The sequence below is a fragment of the Spermophilus citellus genome (assembly GCF_964194105.1).
Source record: "Spermophilus citellus genome assembly, chromosome: 1".
Taxonomy (NCBI): Eukaryota; Metazoa; Chordata; class Mammalia; order Rodentia; family Sciuridae; genus Spermophilus; species Spermophilus citellus.
This window is the reverse complement of record NC_138182.1, coordinates 181,790,148-181,815,740: the sequence shown is the minus strand read 5'-3', so window position 1 is coordinate 181,815,740 and position 25,593 is coordinate 181,790,148. Positions and strand designations below refer to the sequence as shown.

Below are 25,593 nucleotides of genomic sequence, written 5' to 3'. Positions count from 1 at the left end.
GCCCTGGGTTTGATCCCCAGCACCAAAAGTAAAGAAAGAGAGGAGGGGGAGGGGAAAGATATTGTACTCTAGAACTTAAAACTAAGGGGAAAAAAATCCTCGCTGTGTACATACTTGTTTGAGCAAAAATAACTTCATCAAAATTTGGTTTCATGCAGTGGCATGCAAATCCTGTTTTCATTCCTGATCATGAGACAGATAATATTACCTTGAATCTGTCCAATACTAACTTGGTCAGTAGTTTTAATCTGATTTAAAAGAATCAAATTTTGCCAGGCATAGTAATCCTAGAGACTTGGGAAGCTGAGGCAGGAGGATAGTAAGTTCAAAGCCAGCCTCAGAAATTTACTGAGGCCCTAACTAACTTAGCAAGACCCTTTCCTTAAAATAAGGGCTAGGGATGTGGCTCAGTGGTAACGTGCCCCTAGCCTCAATCTCAGGTACATACCCCCCAAAAGAAATAAATTTTAATTTTTATAAAAGACTGTTAATAGCAAAAAGGCTGACATTTGGGCTGGGGAGTGGCACAGTGATAGAGAATTTGCCTAGCATATGCAAGACCCTGGGTTCAATGCCCAGCACCACAAAAACCAAAACCTGACCTTTTACTTTTCTTTTTCTATTTACTCAACACATAAATAAGGTACTAGTGACTAGGTAAAGGTTGGGCTGATATAAAATTGCTCTGGCTGCCAATCATGGAAACATGCCTATAATATCTGCTACTCTGACTGAGGTATATTTTGAGTTCCAGAACAGGTTGGACAACTTAGTAAAACCCTGTCTCCAAATAAGAAGGGCTGGGATGCAGCTCACTGGTAGAGTTCAATCCTAGAAAAAAAAATTGTTTTGGTTTAATGGTGTCACTAGGAGGTACTTAAAATATTTGGGGTTTGAACCTAAAGGCACGTCACCACTGAGTTACTCTCCCAGTTTTTTTTTTTTTTTTTTGCTAGCATCTCCCCAAATTGTTGATGCTGGCATCAAACTTGTGACCCTCCTGCCTCAGCCTTGAGTCACTGGGATTAAAGGCAACTGGCCTTAATTGTAGTCTTGGTTGGGGAACCTGAGCACTTGCGTACATCTTTCTGGGTTTCACTTTCAACAGATCTGCAAGACTCAGTGAACTTGTATTTGATTCTAAATTCTATTAATGAGCCATGAAATGACTGAACAGGTCAGTGAATAAATTAATAGAAAGCCTGACTTGTCCCTCTAATGGATTATAGGTCTTTTGAGGATGTCAAGTACTTAGTTTAGTGGGTGGATGAAGGGTAGACTTAGAACAGCCAACCTTTGCTGTCTGAAGGCCAAAGAACCAAGTCAACAGCATAACCTTGCAGAATATATACAATTCTTTCACAGTATACATGGCAATGTCACACCTCCACAACCTCCTCCTGAAGCCATTCCCTCATTCAGTGGCCTACATCCTTCTGTATCCAATTATTCTAACTGTTCACATTCCTCTCTACTTACCTCAGTCCCCAAACACAGCAGCTTTTTGCATGTAGGAGACTGTTTCTGTCTCATGAATATATCGAATAATTAATGATTATACAGTAAAGTTACAATAAAGCAAATTTATATTCTCTAAGTAGACATACATCAAATGCTACAAACAACTAAGTCACTTCAAACTTGGTACTTAAACCCCTTTAAAACTGCTTTTTATTTTCTGGGTGTGGGTAGAGGGCAGGGACTGATTACCCTTGACGATTTCAAGTGCCTGGATCATACAGATTAAAAAATGCTCAATATTTAATTATTTATGTAGTTTGGCCATTTGCTTATTACAGATAGGGTCTGCCCCAATAATTTAACTGTGTGGTATGTGTATGAACAGTCAGTCATATTTTTCTAATCCTCAAACTTTTAGACCTGAATTAAGCAGGTCCCATGGACAACCTAAGTGATCTGTGTTGGAGATAGAACCTAGGCCCCTGCACATGCTAAGCACACACTCTACTAATGGCTCTCACTTTAGATAATGAAGACTACGTAACACATCTATGATAAAAATAACTACATTGAGTGAAATATTACTTGTTTTCCAGCCTTTAAAAAAATTTTGATTCAAATTGGGCTGCCATTCTATTTGACACATACTTATATTTGATGTACGATATAAACTATTTAAAGTCAGATGCAGTGGCACACACCTGTAATCCCAGTGATTTGGGAGGCTGGTACAGGAGGAAATGTCTCAAGACCAAAAAAAATAAATAAATAAAAAATCAATCAATCAATCAGAAGAGATGGAGATATAACTTAGTGATTAAGGTGTTCCTGGGTTCAATCCCCAGCACACACATCCATAAATGGGAAGTTAAGATCTTAGGAATCTGAGTGCAACTACTTTTTTCACTTTTATACCTTGGTATCCTCATATATAATATGGAAGAGGATCTACTTTATAAAAAAACGAAAATCAGACATGTCAATATATACGAAGCACTATAACAGTGCCTGTTTCAAGGTATTCAAGAAATAATTGCTAATATTACCTATCTTAGTTTAAAAGGGCAACAAAGAACAGCATGGCTTAACACTATGAAAGCTAAAGGGAATCAGGTTGAAGTCATGGTTCTACAAAGCTTACAGAGATGCTTCACCCTAGATATCCCACACTTTTTGCAAACATTGCTCATGGAAATAAGAAGCTTAAGAGATGTTGCATATGAGAACTCTAAAAACTTCAGTTGGCAAATTGATTTTTCTAATGCATTTTGCAACTTTATTAGCTGACATTATTGTTCAAGAAGTTTTCTCTCTGGAGGCTGAGACAGGAGAATCATAAGTTCAAGACCAGCCTGAGGCAACTTGGTGAGACCTTGCCTCAAAACACACAAAAGGGCTAGGACATAGCTCAGTGGTTAAGTACCTCTGGGTTCAATCACTGGTACAGAAAGATTAAAATGAGTTAAAATTAGACTTGGCTACTGTGAACCCTTTATCCTTTAAACACGTTATCTACCAAATTTAGGGATATCTTTTCTGGCAGTTCCAGGTTCATCTTTTTATCTCTGCCCATGCCCCCAAATCAGATACTTTCCCTTAATACTTCAGCCTGGGACAGCTAGTTACTCTAACAGCTTGGCCATTGCTGGACATTTTCATTCCCCATAAGGGGGATTTAATCCAAGGGCACTTAACCACTGAGCTACATCCCTAGCCCTTTTTGAGATAGGGTCTTACTACGTTGCTCAGGGCATCACTGAATTGCTGAGGCTGTTGTCAGACCTGCAATCCTCCTGCCTCAGCCTCCCAAGTTGCTGGGATTACAGGTGTTCGCTACTGTGCCTGACGCTCCATTTTTAAATGTCCTGAAAACTGGTCTACTAAATCATTTCAGAAAACAAAATCACCATACTTCAACAATGCAACATGATTAGAACAAGAATTTATAGTCTGTTTAGATCAACTCACATTTGGTTTATAACCATTTTTGGATATATAAAAAGTATATTAAAACTATTTTAGAAGAGGCCAGGAATAGTGATGCATACCTGTAATGTCAGTGATTAGGAATGACTAAAGTAGGACACAAGTCCAAGGTTGGACAACTCAGTAAAATCATATCTCAAATATATATTTTTGGTACTGGGGATTGAACCCAGGGGCACGCTACCATGAGGCACATCCCCAGCCCTTTATGAGGCGAGGTTTCACTAAGTTGCTTAGTGCTTCACTGAATTATTGAGGCTGGCCTCAAACTTGGAATCCTCCTGCCTCAGTCTCTGAAGTTGCTGGGTTTAGAGGCATGAACCAAGGTGCCCAGTTTGTATTTCTTTATCATATTTTCCCTCACATCATGGTCATAGGGTTATCACTGTTTGAAAATGGGCAAAAAAAAAAAAAAAAAAAAAAAAAAAAACAACGCCAAATACCACTTTGGCTTGGAAATAATTGAATTGGCCTGGTGTAATGGCACACCCCTGTAATACCAGTGACTAGGGCTGGCCAGCCTGGACTACTTTAAGGAGAACCTCTCAAAAAAATAAAAAGGACTGGGAGGGAGTGAAGTGATTGAGCGCCTCCAGGTTCAATCCCTAGTACTGCAAACAATCCATATGCCACTAAACAAAATTGTCCCTGACTAGCAAAAGTGATGTCACAGACTGAGCTACACCTAAGTGCTGAATTTTCAGCTGAGCTAATGTTGTTTAGGTCAGCCCTTTTTAAGGAATACCTATGATTTGCTCCAGTTAAGAGCTACAAGAAACTAATTTTTTCACCTGAAGTATTGTGGATTGAACCCAGGGGTGCTGCAACACTGAGTTACACGCTCAGGCTGCCTCTTTTTTGGAGATGGGGACTTCTAAAATTTTCCAGGTTGGCCTGCAACTTGTGTTCTTCCTGTCTCAGGCTCACAAGTAGCAGGGAATATAGGCATTACGACCAAGGCCAATTAAACTTGATGTTCAAGGTATCAATATAGTAGATATCTCAGCAGACTAGGGAGACTAGCTCATTGGCTTGGATTCTAAAATCTGTTTGATAATTTTATTATAATGGAATTGTTATAATTTATTACAGTATGCTCTGCTCAAAACATTTAACATTTAATTCTACTAGTATTGTAAGGACTAGTAGAAATAGAAAAATCTCATAAAAATGTCTTGATGGGAAATTATAGTAAATGCAAACCTGAATATATAGGCCATAAGAGCATAAGCACAACCATATGGGAGGATATAACCAGTCTCTCCCTTCATATATACTTTTTTTATTTTCTTGTTATACGTTCCCAAAACAGACATTCAACAGTAGTTAGAATGGCCATCTCCCAACATTAAAAAACAAAAAACAAAAACAAACAAACAAAAAAAAAAACCCTGCACCCCCCAATGAGTGAACAAAATAAAGAGGAATAACCTAGAGTTCAGCTGAGTAAGCCACTGTGCAGCCTTAAGTGGTGAGGTCTTCCAATTTCAGAGTGATGTGTCTTCAACTTGCATCATCATTTTAGTGGAAAACCATAATTTAATTTTGGTGAAATGAGATTCATCTCCCGACAGGATTAGTAACAGCATTCACTGAATTTCACATTCTTCTTTTGTGAACTGTGAAGGAAATGAATGGTAGCTAGAAGATCAATGGGATTCCAGCTCCAGCTGTAGATGGAATGAAAATATACTAGACAAAACACCTATATTTTGATTTACAAAGCTAACAGCAGTTTTAAATCTGCAACTTAATTACAGACCAACTACACCACAACCTTTTCAAATGGCAAAAATACAAAAAAGTGTTACAAAAATATTTCAGAAAAAGTGCATAGTCTAAGTGCATAGTAAATAAAAGCACTGAAAATATCTTGCTAGAGGGAGTTCAGCTTGGAAAATTTATTACCAAAGCTAAATAGTTTTATTTTACACAAACTATACTCAAAAATAGCTTTATGAGACTGATTTCTGGCTAAAAGTATCAAAGGGTTTATTAGTCAAGAAACAAATACCTTAACTGACAGGGTGTTTAGAAAAGAAACAAAGAAGCTACCTACCCCAAAACTTCAGACTTACTAAGATTTCTTCAATACTATGCAACTAACAACCCTTAATGGCAGAATGTGGCAAACATGGAATTAATTATTGCTAAAGTATTTTCAAATAAAAAAAAAAAAAGGAAAAAAAAATACCAAAGAAATTAAACTTGACACAATCTGACCACACACGTCGATTTACAATTTCAAGGTTATTTCACAAAACACCTACATGTACACAATAGGCTCCCGGCAGCATTTTTTTTCAGACAAATGTACTTTTAATTTATCCTGACATGCTATAAAGGAATAAATTACACTAAAGAATTATCATCGGTAAGTTTCCTTTCTCTTGGGTCAGAGAAAAAGAGAAAAGCGCGCAAATAAGACTGAAAGAAAGCGCACGCACACAGGTAACCTATAGAAGCAGAGGGGAGTGGCTAGATAGAGGGGTCAACAAGCACTTCACATAGTCCAACTCTGTTCCAAGGTTTAGAATCAACTGCTTATAATCATTTCACAAGTATTTTAAATAAAAACATCTTGTAGTCAAACCCTTTAATGCTTTCATTCTTACTCAGAATCAGTCAAGCTGTTAGTTAGTGGCAGCAGGAGTTACAATGCCAAGTTCTGGCAGCTGCAGTACTAGGTATTGTGCCTGCAAGTCATTAAAAAAAGAAAAAGTGAAAGAATGCCTTTCCCTTCAGACCAAAAGGAGAAAAAAAAAAAAAAAAAAAAAAAAGAAAAAGAAAAAAAGGAAAAAAAAATGAGAATTTATAACACTATATCTTAATAGACTTGCAAAGGAATATCATGTAACAAATGGCTTAAAGTAGTCTATCAAAAAATTGGGGAGATTTTTATTTCATAGTGAGTCAGCAAGGCATTTTGTTGTTTAAAAAAAAAAACCTCATTTCCTTACAGAAACAATTTTTAGTTTTTAATGAACTTGTAAACAAAAAAGCTCCCATTTCAAAATAAAAACAAAATCCCAGATCATATAGATGTTTACAGTGATTACATTTATCTAAGCAACATACATACATGTTCAGTTGTAAGATGTTAACTAAATTTCTGTGACAAATATGCTTTTTTTTAATACCAAGAACATTACAGAGTTAATGCAGAGTCCTAAGGATAATCTAGTAGTCACTAAGTTTTTCTTAAGTCTTCACTTTAGATGCTGTTATTTCTAGCACAGTAAGCAGGCAGAGTCTTTCATATGCTCAAACACTGGAATCTTTGGTTGCTACCATATCAGGTGGCTTGCAAACAAGAAGCCAACCATTTAAAGAATGTTTTAAGTGAACAACTTGCAAACCCCAGGGGTGGAAAAACCCTAAGAATGCACAATTGTGAGCATTTACAACCATCACAACTGTGGCTGAAGACTGTTCATGCCGTTCTTCTGAAATGAAATCTCAAAGCAGTATAGTTCAAAATGAAAGGTTTTAACAAAAAATTGGCATATGCACAATTTCTCCACCAATTTGAGTGTCAACCATTTAGTTAACTTTTCCACTTGAAAAAAATTAATAGAAAACCGGACACCATGTTTCACTATCTCAGTTAATATTCACAATTACAGCGGCTACAACTCATGATACAGCATCAACAATGCTGCCCAGAGCCAGTTTATACTGAAATTAAGTTCTTTACACCAAGTAAATGGTTGTCCACAACCACTGGCTAGTGTACATATGAACTAAAATTTCTAGATTTGGGGAGAAACAAATGCTGCTCCAATCATCTGCTCTGCTTCTTCTGTTCTTCAATTCATGCTTAGAAACCTATTTAAAAAAAATCAAAACAGAAAAAAGAATGTTAAAATTTCAAGCTATAATAAATTTGAAACTATACCCCAAATAGAGGAATTACAGGGAACTGGGACAGTAATCACTTTATAGTGGTTCATGCTATTTTTATCTATTTGAAAATCACTAGGCTCAATTTTTAAAATAAAAAACCCATGACTCTCTAAGTAAAATTTTCTGATATGGATAACTAGGAAGGTATGGTGTATTAGAGAAATACTTGTTATTTAAATAAGCATGTTCAGTTCACTCTTTGGTACCTAACAACATATTTTTGTTTTCAAAAATTTGTTGAATAAAAAATAGGTTCCCTTGCCTCAACAACTAGACAGAATAGTTTTAATCATATTATGAGCATGAATTTTTGTATACATTATTTCTAATATGAATAAGGAATGAACCAGGTACAACAATGTTTTTTGGGGGTGGGGTTCTGGGGGTTTAACCCTGAGGCGCTCTGCTACTAAGATACATTCTTTTCATATATATTTTTTGAGATGGGCACAGGGTCTCTCTAATAATATGTATACAGGTGTAATTATTTGAGTTGTTCCACTGAACAGACCTAAGATTTCTATACAGAAACCTTACATAGATCTTTAAAACTTTATTTTCACATTGTATTGAAAAAATGATTTCATGGCCAGGGGCGTACAGCTCTGTGATAGAACATTTGCCTAGCATTCCTGAAGTTCTGGATATGATTCCTTAGGACAAGAAAAACAAACAAAAAAGATGATTTCATCACTGATATGAAAAATGTAAACAAGCCAATTTGGGGAGGGGCCACTTCATTTACTTCTCAATTTCTCTCTTCTGAACCCATTTCCATCTTCCCCTCAAAGGAGATACCAACCCTTGGGGTTTCTTCATAATAGGCTTTATCTATGGTTTAAGGCAAAGAAGATATATGCTTTCTCTTAAACATGAAACTCCCACATAAGCACTTTCTCCTCTCACTTATAGCCACACTTTGTCCTTTGCCTACCCGCTTCTAAGCCTTTAAAATGACCTGACAGGTGACCATGTTTCTGTCCATCACAAACTGCTCATCTTCTCTTATATTTGTCAAGTCCACCTCCACTGGGTTATAGGAGATAAATAAAATTACTATCATTTATTTTTTATGGCAAGTATGCCTGTTTCTTTGAACTACCATTTAAACATTTATACATTGATTCTTAGTAGATATTCTTTTGTTATCAAGGAGTTTTTTTCATTTGAGGGCGGAAACTTCTTCATTCATTTGATAAATATATCTGGTAAGCCAAGAGGAAAAAGATGCTTTCCTTGTCTTTCTTTTACTTCTTTGTCTCTCCATAGTTCCTACAAAGAGTAGTTACTAATAGTTGTTGTTGCTTGAGTACCAAGATCACAGGAAGCAACCAAAAATGAAGGATAAGGAAACTGAGAAATATTATGTTTGATGCATGCTATTAAATAGGATTAGCAAGGTAAACATACTTAAAAGACTATGAATCAAACCTTAATTAGATCTAAACATCTAACCATATTCTGTGACTTAATTCTAATTTTGAAGATAAGAAGCTACAAAAGTTAAGAACTATGGATTAGCTCAATAGAAATGACCTCTATCCCATTCAGGATTTGTTTTTAGGTCCTGCAGTTATTCTTAAACATGATTCAAAAACAAAAACCAAAACATTTAGATAACTACTAAAATTTGTGGGTTTTCTAATTTCATTGTTACACTGACTATTCCCCCAAATGTTTTACAAATGGAAAACTGTTGTCACTAATGAACTAAAAAGGAAATGTGAGTTGCAATGTTGTCAAAATAAGAAAACACTCTGTCTTTAATAGGAAAACTCTAGATAAGAATTTTATCTGTTCAGAATTGCCAGGTCAACAAATGATTACAACTGCTTAGGGTTTGGTTAAAGGCTGATGTAATAATCTTCCTGGTAGAATATAGCAGCAGCCAGATCGAGCTTTAACTCTTCATATGGGTCAATGGTAGGAACAACACACAGAGTAGTGTTTCTCCAGTGAATTGTCCTAAGATGTTACTAAAGTAGGAAAACCTCAATAGGAACATTCAGGAGGGATCCAACATCCAAACTTCACAAACTAATAAACATTCCTTTCTTGAGCATGTTTTAGTCCTTGGTTTTTATCTTGCAGATGGGGTAGCATCTCTTGGTTTCCAAAAGTTCAAGAACACATGTTCACTGTAATATCAGTTAAAATGAGGAATGGGTCCCTTTGTCCTAAAAAAGAGGGGGGGGGAAAGTTCATAAAGAGTTGGAGGATCAGTGTGACCATTCAGGAGTTAATAACTGCATTTAAGTCTTCAAATGGAAGAGTTTTTGTTTATATAGCACTATATTTTTGTGTGTATGTGCATTGAATCCAAGAGTGCTTTACCACTGAATCACAACCCCAGACTTTCATTTTTTTACTTCGAGACAGGGTCTTGCTAAGTTGCTGGGACTAGCCTTGAAATTGTGATTCTCCTGCCTTAGCCTTCGAACTCACTAAAATTACCAGAGACTGATATTGTGCCTGCCTAATGAGAATATTCTACCCCTCAACCTGAAATCTAAAATTCAGGTTGAAGTCACTGAAAATGTCTCCGTTTTTGAGCTAGCCAGGAAACTAGCTCAAGGAGAAATTTCCTAAGAGTAAAAGTTATAAATTTGTGATGGAGCTTTTGAAATTTAGCAATTTAGCTTTAGAAATTTAGCACAAAACTTCCTCCCATACTGGGGATGAACCCCGTGGAACTCTACCACTTAATTATATCCCCAGCCCTTTTATTTATTTTATTTTTGTGTGTGTGTGTGTGGGGGGGGTACTGAGGATTGAACTCAGGGGCACTCAACCACTGACCCACATCCCCAGCCCTATTTTGTATTTTATTTAGAGACAGGGTCTGAGTTGCATAGTGCCTTGCTTTTGCTGAGGCTGGCTTTTAACTCATAATCCTCCTGCCTCAGTCCCCCAAGCCGATCCACTGGGATTATAAATGTGCGCCATTGCATTTGGCTGATCTGAATTCTTCCCTATTATAGAAATTATTTTTGCAACAGATTTCTGAAGTTGTTGAACTTTAAAATACCTGTTATAAGTGAATCCTCCCCAACTGGTAGATGGTCTGTCTGCATTACATACTGCTGAGGCATAACATGGGACTATTGATGTGCTAGGTCTTCTGACAACTGTGGTATCATCCAATCTGACAAACTTAATGTCTGAGAGGTCCAGCAAGCAAGCTTGATACATGGTTCCATATCACCACAAACCAGCTCTTAACACTCTCATCTTCATTTCCTGTTGGGTTATTATTTTCTCTCCCGCTTTACTATCCACAGTGAAAAAAGGTGACAAAAATTTAAGAATTCAGCAAGAAGATGCAGTTTTCTGGTATACTTCTTTGGATTGAATGTATTTAGAGTAGATCAGTCTCTCCAGGTTATTTCAAGGTCTTTCCCTATGATCTGGATTACACTGCTGAATGACCACCCATGTTCTTGGCAGCAATTGGTGAAGTAAGAAAAAGTTAAGCTACATATAAACAGTAGGTAAAGCCCAGTAAACACTGGAAGGTAATTCAAGGAAGAACATGGACAGGGTAGGTTGACATGATGGGAAAATATTTCTAATCTTTGAGTGGCAACAATTTTGATATCCATTTATATTGCTATGATAAAACTGTTTGGTTGGGACAGTGCAGATGAGTTAAGATAGAGAGTAGAATTATGTGAGGATTCACATTTGCCTTCTATACTTTGAAAATTCTCCCCACAAATGGCATTAACAGGATTTTAAATGTCCTACAATATTTTCCTTTCCTTTACCACTTCTTCAATGTCCTGAACAATATTTTTCTGGTAATCACATTCATCTGAAGAAAAGGGACTAAAATGAATTCTGAAGTGAGTCAGGTATGAATTTGTATTTTTCTCTTACACATGAAGAAAATATAATTTTGTGGCACTATACCATTTAAAAACTAGTAAAGATCATAATAATCATTAGGAGAAAAGCCTTGTTTCTTGATTTTTTTGGTAAGTTTGGAATGGAGTATTTGAAAGATGTAACAAAACCATAATCATCTGTTTCATATAGGTCCACCTTAGCTGTTACAAGTGAACCCTATCTAATAGGCAGATATGCCAGGGTTAGAATCTTTGAACATTGTAGTGAATTGCTAGAATGTTGGAATTTTCCATAATTTTTCTAGGAATATATTCCTACAATAGAAAATTACTTGCTGAAGATTCATTTATAAAATTGAATTCACTAAAATGCAAATCTATGAAAGTACAATTCCACGGGAAAATGATATAAAACTAGATAATGTGATAGGGAAGAGGTTAACGCAATAGATGATCTCATGTCACCTGTAGGCCAGCTATTTTCATGGGAGGGAGGTGTATAAGAGTTGCTAGGGGAACCAAGGTGTATACACAAAAAGAATACAGATGTTTCCAAGTCAAAAGTGTAGGAAAAAATTCTGCTGTTTGTAAAATGGCATGTTTTAGTATCAATCTTTGGTTTAATGTCAAAATATATTACCTAGTAATCCAAATTTCTTTTTTGAGATGAGGGTCTTTCTATTTTGCACAGTTCAGCCTGCCTTGAACCTTGGGTTCAAATGATCCTCCTGCCTCATCTTCCTTAGTAGCTGGTTCTATAAGCATGTATGCCATTGTACCTGGCCTTAGAAATTGATCTTTGAAAGCAATCAATGATGTGATTATTTATTGAAAATTTTGATTTTCCAGAATTTGACAAGTCCATGTTTATGTATTAATTTGTATGACCACTATACCTAATGATGCTGTTAATGTTTCTAAGATTTTGTTTCTTTTATGAAAAATAGCTACAATACAAAATAAGGATTAAACTTAAGTTTAATTACAATTTTTCTTTTTCAAGGAAACATACTAACTCAGTTGATCCAACTTCTCCTCTTTAAGACCTGGATAAGGCAGGACAAAAATTCTGCTTATTTATTGAGTAAGAGACACAATAAACTAACAATGAAACTAGCTCAAATAAAGCAATTCTTTCTGAAGTCTGCTGAATGCCTGAAGTAACATGTTCTAGGTCAGATGAGATTTCAACTAATTTTGGGTCCAAAAACTGTATCTCATGATGATCTATTATCCCAGCTAGCTTTTGGCAGAAATGGCTTCATTTTGTATGAAATGAAGTGAAAAATACACTATTGGTGTCACATATAACAAGTGCTTGGTTTAGAGACTCTATTTGGTCTTACCTAAATAGAATAATTTCTCAGTGATACTAGCTACCTACTTCATTATGAAGCTCAAGGCCCTATGATTTATTATGCAAAAGACTCAAAAGAGGCTAAAGTCCCAACTGAGATGCAAAGGCAGAGAGCAATGAGAAAGTATGTGCACTTGCCATCCTGATCTTAAATTTAATCACCTAAAAAACCCCGGTACATTAAATCTTCAACTTTGAATTTTTCTCAAATACAGAAAACAGGATGGAAGCACCTTAACTTCATTTTGGGGTGGGGGTGGGGGGCTGGGGATTGAACCCAGAGTCTCACGCATGCTAGGCAAGTGCTCTATCACTGAGCTACATTCCCAGCCACTTTTAAAACACTGTATTTTGACCTAAGAGTCTTGCTATTAAATAGCTCTGGTTGGCCTTGAACTTGTATTCTCCTGTCTCAGCCACCTGAGAAGCTGGGATTATAGGTATGCACCACCATGCCCAGCTTCAACTTCCCTTCTAATAGATGAGCCGCTGGGATGAAGATGACATCAGTTAATTATAGTTCTTGAAAAGCATCCTCAGATTAGAATCTATTTTCAAATTATAACATTGTTTAAATACAACACTGAAAATATAGACCAAAGAGTAATCTATGAAGACTAGTAAATTCAGACTAGAGCAGTCATTCAGAAATTTAATAATTAGAAATGAAAAAACAAACCTTACCTGCCCACCACTTTTTCAGAAAGTAGGCAGGTAACAGGAGATAAGCCCCAAAAAGGGGAAAAGAAAAAACCATGAAAGTGGGAGTTGAACTGTGTGGCAACAGTGATTCGAAAGAGAGCTGTGCCCTAACAGTTCTACTCCTTACAAGCGCTAAGATCAAGAAAGGAATTTGATGGGCATTTCAATGGCATTTGCCCCAGTAATGTTCAATTTGCAAGGCCTAACTGTAGGCTTCAATTCCATATTAAATCACTAGAGCCTGATGTTTGCAATATTTAAAAAACTGAAGCCGAAACCAAAGGAATCATTTTGAAATTAAGAACTTCTGTAGTAAAACAGCAACTAAGAGATTTATTTTTGTGATTAGGAAAGATATGTTGAGCTTTGCAGTTACTTGAGCATTTAGGAGTAAATGAGATGCTCTGCACCTGCGAAGATATATACTTTGGCGGGCAATGCCAGACTCACCTCTTGAAATTAGATCATGTTCACAATTTTCCATTTTTAAGCATTAACATGCAAAAAATCAAAAATAAAAAATCTTAACACTGTTAGTCTGAAAGAAAGCAAAATATCATGGATAACCAGATTCATTATTAAAAATCAACAAGTGTTAGGTCTAGGATTTTGGATTGATTGATAATACCATATTCCCAACACCAAATGTTTATTTTGGACAAGAGTTAATGAATGAGTAAAAAAGATGCAGTTGTTAAAAATGACCCAAAATCCCAAGAGAAATGATATAATAATATACACACATATATGTATATACAAATACATATACATATATATGAACAAGGACATTTGGGTTTAAAGTTAGTAGTCAAATTTTCCAAGGACGTCTTTTTTTAAAAAACATACAGCCAAATTTTTATGTATTTTAAAACCACCTCCTTGATCTAACACTGTTAAAATGAATGAATGACCCAATTTTGTATTCAATTTTTTCCCTGTAACGTCACTTGGTTCTTGGCTACTAACCTTTCATGTTACTCTTGGTTTTGTCAGTTTGCTTGCCTGTGGGGGTTTGGGCCTGTTGACCCTGCCCACTGGAAGAGGCTGCCTGCTGTGCTGCTTTTTGCTTTAACATTGTCCAATCAAATGTGTAGTCATATTGGTGGTTCAGGGTCCTAAAAAATATAAAAGCACTTGTTAACTCATTAGTAAACGTCCAGTTAAATATCCCTTGATATTTCTTTTCTTTTTTTTTTTTAAAAAAAAAAACAAGGGGATCTACTATTTTTTTTAACTTTTTTTTTTAGTTTTCGGTGGACACAACATCTTTGTATGTGGTGCTGAGGATCGAACCCGAGCCGCACGCATGCCAGGCGAGCGCGCTACCGCTTGAGCCACATCCCCAGCCTCCCTTGATATTTCTTGACTTTTCAAGAAAGTGAGGCACTTTTTAAAAAACATCATTATTCTGTCTTATATGTGGTAACTTTTACAACATTTCTCTTCCTACGGACAACTATTTGTAACAGGAGGTATTTCCCAGAAGCAAGAATTGGTATAGAACTAAAGTCTGTGAGGGAGATGTCTGGGAAGCCTTGGGAAGATTTTTTTGTTTGTTTTTTTTTTTTGTTTAAAGGATTACAATTCTTATCGTCTTCCAACTAGTACTATAGGTACTTTGAAGGAACCTTGGTTTGGCATTGCTGCTACACGATCACAGCCCATTGCTACCTGATATTTTAATTGCTTTTTAATTTGGTACTGATAAGTGTTTTGTACCAAAGAGAAATCTAGGGGTCACTGACATCACGTATCTAATATAAATTGCAATGACTCTGGAAAAGTTGATTCTACTTTGATTCAACCATCTCTATCTCAAACTAAAATCATCTCAAATACATTTATACTACAAATGGACCAATGCCAACAATTCCTATAGAACTCAGTTTCTTAAATTTTTTGTTCATACTGGTTAGACCTCCCTTATTTTTTCCAATTATCAAAATAGATTTAACTTATTTCTCTTAAAAATACCTTAAAAACTGACCTGAAAAGGATGCGGAATAGCTGCCTCAGATACATGTAATCCGGGGCTTCCTCAAAGCGCAGCCCACGACAATAGTTTAAGTACATAGCAAATTCTGCAGGAAACCCCTATAGGTTCAAGAATTAAGACAAAAATCTTATTTTTGAAGATATGACAAAGTAATTATGACTCGGTCATCTCATAAATTTCAAAAAAATTCCATCATCCTACCCACTTCATTATATTTATCTTTTTATATTAGATGAAATATGTATCCTTTTGTTACAGTACTATGTTCACAAACAATTCACATACCCTGCTTGTGAGTACCCTACCACTGATCTACATCCATAGTTCCTCTTTAAAACTTTTTATTTTGAGACAGGATCTTGTCAAGTTGCTCAGAATGGCCTCAAATTTGTAATCCTCCAGTCTCAGCCTCTCAATAGTTCAGATTACAGGTGTGTTCCACCAAGTAAAACTGACTCTTTTCTTTATTTTACAAAAGTTAGTGTATACCTATTTATATATTATATTATATTATAGATTATAACCTTATAGATTCTATTCATAGTAACCACTATGAATATTTGTGACATTTATCTAATGTAATATATTGATTTTTTTAAAAAAAACAGCCACTATCATATTGCACATGACACATTCTATATGAAATTTGAGATTTCAGAGAAATAAGTGTGATTCAAGCTGTCTCCTATATTTTTATTATTGGGAAATTGCTATTTTCTATTGCTATGATCTGTCTGCCCATTTCTCTATTCTATGATGTGCCAACTGCCGATATTCTTACCTCACTGACATCAGTTTATGTTGATAAGGACAGTATTTCTTAATTTTTCTCACAGATCAATAAAACTACCTGCCCTGTTAATTTTCCTCCATTTTAAAACACAGATCAGAAACTTTTAACAAACCAGATATAAAACAAAACACTTAAAATGATTCATGCTTAAGCCATTGCCAAAAGTAAAACTGTATTAACTTAAAGATGGCTAACAGTTTTAAGTCCTAGGACTGGAAAATAAAATGTTTGTGCTCGTATATCATTTATATTTTAAAGTAATTCTCATAATGCAAGTTTACCTTACACAAAACTTCAACAGGAGTGGACATCTTCTTTTCACTAATCTTTTCATATTTCTGTTTCTTTGTTGCAGCCTATGGAAAATAAGAATTAATATTTGATGTTCTTCTCAGTAACATGGAGAAGAACCTTTAATAGTTCAGCTTGCTAGGCATACAAATATAAACTAGAATCCCAGATGTGATATTAAGTAAAAATGGGTGGGGCCAAATTCACTTTAGATAAAACCTCCTTGCCCACCTTTATTTCCATTCTTAAAATAAAATGAAACTCGAGTAATTTGATTCAAATTTACCTTCAGTCCTTGCCACGGCAGGCTGGTTCTATTAAAATACATCAAAACATATCCTAACGATTCCATGTCATCTCGGCGACTAGAAAAGAGAAACGTAATTTTATGAATAGGATTATGGAAAACATATGGAATCACAAAAACATTTTCCCCAAATGAAAACAGAGAACCATTTGGTATCTTATGCAAGAAGATACTTAGTGACTGGACATGGTGACATACACCTGTAATGTGCCAGTGTTTTGGGAGGCTGAGGTAGGAAGATCTTAAATTCAAAGCCAGCCTCAGCAACTTAGCAAGACACTGTTTAAAAATAAATAAATAAATAAAATTTAAAAGAGCAGGGGATGTGGCTCAGTGGTAAAGCCCCCCAAGGATTCAATCCCCAGTACTAAAAAAAGAAAAAATTAATAAAGAAGATAGCTAAGGTAATAAAAAGTTTATGATGGATTACCTCTTAATTATTTTTCTCATGAAATGTAAAATTATAATACCAACAACCTTAAAATATATATTTTTTAAAGAAAAACAAAAAGAAGTTGCTAAACAATGCTCTAAACAGGTTAATGAAAACTGCAAACAAACTACCAAAACACTTCTAAACTTTGCAGGAGTTCATAAACTTTAGGGATGCCAAAGCAGGAGAATTCCAAGACCAATGCCACTCTATTCAACCTAATGAGATCCTAACTCAAAAAATAAAAACTAAAAAGGGTTAGGGATGTAGTTCAGTGGTAAAGTGTTCCTGGATTCAATCCCTAGTATCAAACAACAACAACAACAACAACAACAACAAAAACACAGCCACAAAAAAATCAATTAAAAAAATTTTTTTAGGATGCTGAAATAAATTAGCATTTTAAAGTAAATTAAATATCTACATGAATGCATATATACATTATTTATATATACACACAAATCTATTCACATGCATACATTCATATTTTATTCATTCATTTATTGCAGTGCTGAGAATTAAACTCAGGGCCTCAAGCACACTAGGTAAGTGTTATGCCACTGAACTACATTCCAAGCTCAGATAAATACATATATTTAAAAATGTTATTTTTATATTTGTTTTGAAGAAAAAATCAATTGTAATAAGATGATGAAACTCAAAAAGATCAGAAATTGCAATTTGCACAACTAAAATTTGCACAACTAAACAAACAATTTGCACAACTAAAATATAAAATATTCAAAATCAGCATTAAAAAGAAACAGGAATTATAATTAGCTGCAAAATCAAAAATGTCAAAATAGGGCTGGGGCTGTAGCTCAGTGGTAGAGCACTTGCCTAGCATGTATGAGGCATTGGGTTTGATTCTCAGCACCGCATAAAAAAATAGATTTAAAAAAACAAACGATCTCACTGGGCACATCTGTAATTTCAGCAGCTTGGGAGGCTGAGGCAAAAAGATCAAACATTTGAGCCCAGCCTCAGCAACTTGGTAAGACCCTCTCTCAGATTAAAAATAAAAAAGGGCTGGTGAGCCAGGAGGATCTTGAGTTCAAAGCCAGCCTCAGCAAGTTAATGAGGCCCTAAGCAACTCAGAAAGACTCTATTTCTAAATAAAATAGTTTAAAAGGGCTGGGGATATACCTCCGTAGTTGAGTGCCCCTGGGTTCAATCTGTAGTACCAAAAAGAGGCAAAAATGAAAAAAGGAACAGACCTCCTATAATCAGCTTCTCTGCACTGGTTAAAAGCACCAGATAAAACAATTAAAAGCATTCTTCAATCTTCAGCCAAGGGCTGGGATTGTGGCATGGTGGTAAAGCGCTTGTCTAGCATGTATGAGGAACTGGGTTCGATTCTCAGCACCACATATAAACAAATAAATAAATAAGGTCCATCAATAACTCATAAAGGTATTTTTTAAAAGAATTATGATGTTATTTCATATTAACTTAAAAAACATCTTCAGCCAAGAGGCATCCTTACATATTAGAAGAATTAACTGAAATATTTCACAAGCCTGTTAACAGCTTGTGCTATGATAAACCATTATTTTCAGACTCACCTTTGCTCAATACCAAGATGTGCATTGATGCTAGCATATCGGGCAGTGCCAGTGAGGTTTTTATCTTCTCTGTATGGTATGTGTTGCCTTGTCCTGTTGTCTCTGTACTTTTTGGCCAAACCAAAGTCAATAAGGAATAACTTTAAAAGAGAAATAAAGAGACATTAGGTTTTCAACCTTGTTTAAACTGCTTCTTATCCATTTACTAGCATGTATCTATATATTCAAATATGTCAAAATAAAGATTTCATAAGCAGGACAGATACTGAACAGACTTACATCCCTAAAAGCTTTTACTAGTCCTCACCAATAAATCAAGTAAAACAAAACAAAACAAACAAAAAACAAAACAAAACAAAAACAAAAAGAGTTAAATCTAATTATCTGCACTTCACAGGCTCCAATTCAGGATTCTGTCTTTATAAAATAGTGGATAAATGAATACATGCCTGATGGCAGAGTTGTCAAGTACTCAGTTTGCCATAATGAAATCTGACATCCTGTTACTATTTGTAAACAAACATGATGTTTCAGAATCTAGACATAAGCTATCTGTAACTCTTTCCTCCTACAAAAGCCACTGTTCAAAATGCCAATGAAATACTCATTTAAAATAAGACATCTTTGAAAATCCAATATTGCCAGAAAACCCAAAAATTTTTAATTAAATTAAAAAAGGACTTTCATAAATAAGCATACATACTCTACTAGTTTGCACTGATATTTAGGTGACCAGGTTAAATTTCTGGAAAATTTAACAAGTCAATCTAAAAAAAGTACTTAGCAATTAAAACAAGGTGGCTTACAATTAGCAGTTTAAATTAGCCTATTCAAAACAAAATTAACATTTCAGAAAAAAATTTTTAGTTTTATCTTATTCAACTAAACCCAGGGAATAGGGTGCTCATTTACAACACAGCTGATTTTTCTAAATAAGTTTACTCTCCAGAAATGAAAACTTTTGAAGGGCGCGGGGGGAAGCATCTCTATTTTTAATGAAAGAGAAATCCAGAATGCATTCACATTTACCTACCATTTTAAACAAAACAAATAAACTTATAATTTTGGCCTTTATCTTAAAATTACTTATTATACTATGCTGTAATAAAGTTATATCTATAATAATTATCAAGAAGGGCAGGTCTATTTGCCCTTATATACTACATGGTCCTGGATTTTTGTTTTTTTCTAGTTATACCCTTATCTCTCCCTCCCTCATACTGGGGACTGAATCCAGGAACAATCTATTACTTTATTTTGAGAGGGTCTCAAAATAAAGGGTCAAATATTAAAGTTCTGAGGCTGACCTCAAACTCATGATCCTCCTGATTCAACCTCCAGACCCACTGGGATTACAGGTGTACACCACTGCTCCTGGCTGTTTAGGCCTAAATTTTATAATTCTTTTTGCAAGGCTACTACTGGTCCCTTCTGCCACAGTCTGTAATCTGTGAAGTGCTGGAAAACCCGTTTGCCTAAATTGTTAAGAGTTTGTTTCAAAAAGAATACAAATTATTGCTTTAAGTTAATTCAGACCAAGTGCCTCTCTTAAGAGAATGAGTATTTTCAGCCAGGTACTACCAACTATTCTCAGTTATACTTTGCATGGTAAAGAGTTTCTGTCACCATGACAACAATGAGACACTTATTTTCATTTAAGAATACTAAAAAACAATGAATATTAAAATTATTAGTAAAATGTAATTGGCTAATGAAAGTTATTTAAGTAATAAGATTAAACTTCCTAAGCAATCAAGTTACTTCAGGAATATGAACAAGTTAGTGATATAAAACACTAAGAGAAATAAATTGCTCACACTGTAAATTTCTCTTGATTATGAAAGCAGTTCAGTACACAAATATTAAAGTGAGTGAAATACCCTTCTGTTAAACAAAACAAAAATTATGATTAAGTTCTGCAGATTCATATTGAAAAGAAAACAGGAAAAAATTAACACAAAAGGACATTCAAATTCATGGTATTTCAAAAAAACCCCTAGTAAATTTGAGGATTCCTGAATGCTAAATGAGTAATCAGTACACGAAACTTCCTCTAGGGGATATTTTCTGGGATTGTATCCTTCAGTACTTGAAACAGAGGAGAAAAAGGGAACAGCCCTGACATGATTAAGACTGTTAGTTTCATTCAAATCTGGCAACTACAGTCAATAGCTCCATTTACAACTCAATAACAAGACACTTTCTCACAACCCATGATTGCTTTATAGAAACCCAGTATTCACTATAGTTCTTTCCTTCCACAAAGCTAAAGAAGGAAACCATATTTTAAAAACAACAACAAAACCCCCTAAAAACATATAAACACTGTCTTCTTAAACATTTCAATCTTTAAAATAAATAAATTTTAAATTTTCTCTTACAAATACCAAAAATAAATCAGGAAAAGAAGTGTCACTGTAATAGAAAGGCGTCCTATTTTCAGCAAACAACTGAAAGGAAAGCTGCTTGAAATAAAAATGAAAATATCTTGGTAGTTCATTACTTGTGGATACTTATCAAAGCTTCTTTTAGTAGCTCTATTTTCAACTTAAAAACTAACATAAACATACAATGCAAGTGTTTACATAAAACTAGTGGTATCAAGAATACTAAGAGTTGTAAATATTGTAAAGGCAAAATCAAATAAGCACAGTCAGTATCAAAGAAACTTAAGACAATGTACGTATATAGGCTTACATATACAAAAGGAAGCAAAATTCTTTGGTGGGTCAAGCTGCTTTTCTGCGGACTTCTAATTATATGTTGTCTAAGATCTTTGTATTGCCTGTTTTAAAGAATGCAGCTTAACTATTCAAAGGTACATAGGAATCAGTTAACATCTGATAAATTGCAACCATTTTCTTCAGAAACACTATTGCTAATTTTAGTTTTTTAGTACTTGGAACAATTTTTCTCCTAACTCAAGGTGACATTACTCTAAAAAATTTGAAAGATCACTTAACCTCCTAACCTAGTTAACCTGTATGTACAGAATATAAAAACATAATATAATTTTATATGTAAATTATTAAGATTATTCTCACAAATATTAAATATATGAATAAGTAAAAATAAGCTCTAAAGCTTAAAAAAATTTATATTATCTTATAATGAACCAAATTACCTATCATGTTATCTATCTGTTCTCACTTCTGAATCAAGATTACAATCACAATAGCTGTATTTCTTTGCCTGAATAAAAATAACCAGTTGTTGCAATCTTTTAAATAGTCCTTCAGATATGTGTGGATTAATAAAGCACTACATAGTACTCTTCTTTGATTCCTCATGCCAATACCTGCTTTTCGGTGCATACTAAATTGAAAAATAAAAGATTCATCTGTACAGGAGCATCAAAATTTAAGTGCCTAAATTGTATTTACTTTCCTTTGTTTTTAACGTAGAAAACAAAAAAAACTAACTTCCACAAAAGTAATATGAAGAAATGCTTGTAAAATTATTGTAGTTTATCTAAGTCATCAAAATCTAAATTAGCAGGCTATACATTCACTTATCTTTCACATTACTAATGGTAATCTACCACTTACTTTGAATAGTGCTTAAATTATGTTATTATTGTACTATTAAAAATATAATGTCCTCTAGTTCCACAGCATATGCTGCTCTTTAAGTATCCATTTGATGGAAGCTGAGAATTTACACTTATGATAACTCAATTCTAGAAACACTATATCTGAAATCTGACCTATACTTACCTGAAGTTCACTTGGGAAGGAGGAGAGAGGAGAGGCAGAATATATTCATTTTACAGTACTGAGTTTCATTTTTCATAAATGAATTTTTGTGTATTCTGCAACTCCAAATACATTTTTAAAAACTAGTCTATCTGAAGTTTACTATTAACTAAAGAATTTTAATACTAGAACAACGTATCTTTTCCTCATATGGATGCTGGAGATATAAAGATAATACTCTATTTCCATTTAGGTTTTCTCTAAACTTCACAAATTTTAAGCAAAAGCCACAAAGAAACATCTTAGTAATGTTATATGTTTGCCAAGTATGTCTGAATAATGCCAACGGTAAGGGGTGCTTGAGCAAGATCTACATTATCCAGAATTAAAACAAAATAAAAATAATCAAAATAAAACAATAAAAAAGAAAAGCACATGAATTTGGGATTGAGGTTGGAATAGGAGACAGTTTCAGACCTGGTTTAATCCTGAGAAAGATGGGTCCTGAGAAGTACTAACAGTCATGCTTCTTTTCCTCTTCCCCACTGGAGATTCTAAACACTAAACAGACAATAGAGGGTGGCAGTGCATCAAACAGTATTGCTTACATTGCAACAATGGCCGGCGCAGACAGGCAACACCGAGGCATTAGAGAAAGAACAGGGTAGCCAAATGCCATCCTTCTTCCACCAAGCACTGTAGCTTCTCAGATTTCCAAATAAGAATCACATGCTTAAGAACATTTGAATTCTAGAAAATACTCAGGTTTTTATTGCCACTATATTGTGTCACTGCCTGAATCAGGGATAGCAATGGTGACATTTGGCTCTTCAATTTTTAAATAAAAAACAGGGAATTTAGATCTGCAATCTTTGGCACCACAATCTGCCCTTCCCCCCCAAAAAAGATTATATATACAGGGGAAAAAAATCTTCAGTAAGGAAGAGGTAGAAGGCATTTAGTCACCTTAAAATTTATTTTCATAAGCATGCAGGGCTGATTACTAGAAGAGATGAGTAAATTCACTAAGATTGGAGCAGCCACTCCTAAATATCAAATTCAGAACAATTTTCCAAGTAAGAAATTTAATAAAAATTGACCTCAAATACTCCCCCCCCCAATATGAAAACTACTAGAACAAGCTGACCAAAGAATCCAGTCTCATACAACTGGCATTTTTCAAACTACAATAATACAGAAAACACTAAAACCCAACTACTTAAAAACACTAATCTAAAATGCTCAACATTTATTACTTGAATCTTAGGTAAGCAAAACACTTCACTTCTAAGGTCTCTCTGAAACCACGTAGCAGTAAACATCTCCATGAAATTCTTTTTAATAACTGTGAGGAGGACACAGATCCTAAAAAAATGTTTCACCACCGGGCAATGTGGACTTCCCAATGTAACTAAGTGATTAATAAGCTATTCTTAAGGAGGAAACAACAACTAAACCTAAGTATTATTGTTATCAACTAGGCCATCATTTAAATTTAAGACAAAAACCATGTACTGCACTGTCAACATGCAGGACAAGGATCATATGGAAATAAAAGATCTTTAGGATTAAGAAAATGGAAAGAAAAGGGCTGGGAAATTGGTCAAAAGAAGAGGCAAACTGACAAAACTGCCCAAAAAAGTAAGATCAGTAATATCTTTTCAGCTAAATCACCAGGTTTTACAATAACAATTAAGAACCTGGATGCTTAAAAAAAAGAAAAAAAAAAAGAAAAAAAAAAGCAACATAATACTCTCTGAAAATGCAATTTGGGAATGTTAAACTATACATAGGCTGAAACACCTTTCATAATTTAAAGCTCAATGAAAAAAGTTTGCTTTCCTAAAACTTGGTCAATCTCACATATTAACAAATCAACACCAATTCTAATGGTAATGGCTCCAAGTTGGCATTCATACAGGCAAACAAAGGTAAACATTTGTAGCTGGACCTAAAAACAACTTTCCCTAACAGTTTAGTAAAACAAATGGGACTCTTCCTTCCAAAAACAAAACAAAAAACATACATAAAACAAAACAAAAAAAGTTCCCAAGTTGTCCTGAAGTTGAGAATTTCTATCAGATCATTAACATGCTTAGTGCATTGCCAATGCTGCCTGTCTGCCCGAGCTCAACAGTGAATGGATAAAAGAAAGCAGTTCACTCAATAAAACTAATCATTGTAGAAAAAATTTCAACAATTAGTTTCTAACTATAATCATGCGCCACTAGCTAAATCCAATCACCCCAGAAGTTGAACCATTCTCAGCAATCCCAATAAGCACTACTTTTGTTGTATGAATGAATGTTTGTTTCACTTGTCTATTCTTTTCCTTTAAAAGGGGACAGGGAGGAACTCACCCAACTTGGCGCCCAAGTAAGAAACTGTCAACTACTTTTGAAGAAGGCCCAAAAGTTATCCTTTTATATACACAAATCCAAGGACCAAAGAATTCTCAATATCAACCATGCTCAGTCAGCAAATGTTAACGCCATGGTGACAAGATGGGTCAGTGGTTCCCATACTGGCACAAGCACATATATTACAAAACCCACACTTTAGAGCCAAAGGTTAAAATCTGATTTTTAGCATTCAGGAGGAAAAGTATATAGAGGTTTTCACTATTCAAGTGAATGAAAAATAGATACAACTGTTCAACAGTTAAATAACAGACGATTACAGTTCATTATGAAATTTTATATTTCCACATAGATAACCAACCTCAGTTGGGTAAGTTGGAGAGAATATATTTCAAGTTACTAAGTTAATAGAGTTAGCGGATTATCCTTCTAGCACAATCTTTTAAAGCAATTATCAACAGCAATTTTTTACTATGGCTTCTTAAAGATAAAGAAGTTTATGAAAGCAATTTTTGTCAATATTCTACTCTTTGTTTTTCATGCAAAGAGCATTTGACTAACCTTATTACAGTGCCGCCCAATACCCATTAGGAAGTTATCTGGCTTAATGTCTCTGTGTATAAAATTCTTTGTATGCACATACTCAATTCTACTGATCATCTGCAAAAAAAAAAAAAGAAAGATTAATTGAATTAAGTGATAAAAAGAAACCAACAAATTATTTCTCAAGTATTTCTGTATCTCAATTATTTAAAGTTTACAACAAGAGCATTAGAAAAAGTTAAATGGGATGAACAAAAATTCTCCATTTATTTCTAGCTTGACAGATTTCTAAACATAAACCTATAATGCCCTTTGGCTTGTTCTTTCAGTATTAATGTTTAAAAACACTT

General features: G+C 34.6%; 1 protein-coding gene across 3 annotated transcripts in view; it reads right to left on the bottom strand.

Annotated features, from left to right (window-relative positions):
* Positions 1–5,615: 5,615 nt before the first annotated feature.
* Positions 5,616–25,593, bottom strand: part of CSNK1A1 (casein kinase 1 alpha 1) — a 42,372-nt gene continuing 22,394 nt past the window's right edge. The window contains exons 4-11 of one of the 3 annotated variants that reach the window (XM_081303393.1): positions 25,262–25,360; positions 22,818–22,901; positions 18,646–18,785; positions 16,627–16,705; positions 16,331–16,405; positions 15,248–15,354; positions 14,227–14,375; positions 5,616–7,275 (exon numbers count right to left, since the gene is read on the bottom strand). In XM_081303393.1, coding sequence (XP_081159519.1) covers positions 7,268–7,275; positions 14,227–14,375; positions 15,248–15,354; positions 16,331–16,405; positions 16,627–16,705; positions 18,646–18,785; positions 22,818–22,901; positions 25,262–25,360 — 741 coding nt within the window. In that variant the 3' untranslated portion in view covers positions 5,616–7,267. The remainder of the gene's footprint in view (positions 7,276–14,226; positions 14,376–15,247; positions 15,355–16,330; positions 16,406–16,626; positions 16,706–18,645; positions 18,786–22,817; positions 22,902–25,261; positions 25,361–25,593) is intronic. The other 2 variants (XM_081303394.1, XM_081303395.1) reach the window with 2 other exon arrangements.